The 283-nt window shown below is 73.9% G+C and overlaps 1 protein-coding gene across 2 annotated transcripts in view; it reads left to right on the top strand.

Moving 5' to 3' along the window:
- The first annotated feature begins 8 nt into the window (after positions 1 to 8).
- ANKRD10 (ankyrin repeat domain 10) overlaps positions 9 to 283 on the top strand; it is a 38533-nt gene continuing 38258 nt past the window's right edge. For both annotated transcript variants that reach the window (XM_010575627.1, XM_010575626.1), the window contains exon 1: positions 9 to 239. In XM_010575627.1, coding sequence (XP_010573929.1) covers positions 39 to 239 — 201 coding nt within the window. In that variant the 5' untranslated portion in view covers positions 9 to 38. The remainder of the gene's footprint in view (positions 240 to 283) is intronic.

Raw genomic sequence — 283 nt, 5'->3', positions numbered from 1 at the left:
TCCCCCTCCCCGCTTTATCCCCCCCTGCCCTCCTCGCCATGTCGCTGGGAGCCGGCCCCGAGGCGGGTTTCTCCAGCGAGGAGCTGCTGACCCTGCGCTTCCCCCTGCACCGCGCCTGTCGCGATGGGGACCTGCCCGCCTTGTGCGCGCTGCTCCAGAGCTCGCCCCGCTCCGACTTGGCGGCCGAGGACTCCTTCTACGGTTGGACGCCCATCCACTGGGCCGCGCACTTCGGCAAGGTGGGGCCCGGCCCGGCGGAGCGGGAGCCGGTGGCGGGGAGGGT

This window comes from Haliaeetus leucocephalus, unplaced genomic scaffold (genome assembly GCF_000737465.1).
Source record: "Haliaeetus leucocephalus isolate CR32 unplaced genomic scaffold, Haliaeetus_leucocephalus-4.0 Scaffold495, whole genome shotgun sequence".
Lineage (NCBI taxonomy): Eukaryota > Metazoa > Chordata > Aves > Accipitriformes > Accipitridae > Haliaeetus > Haliaeetus leucocephalus.
This window is presented reverse-complemented; position numbering and strand designations above follow the sequence as displayed.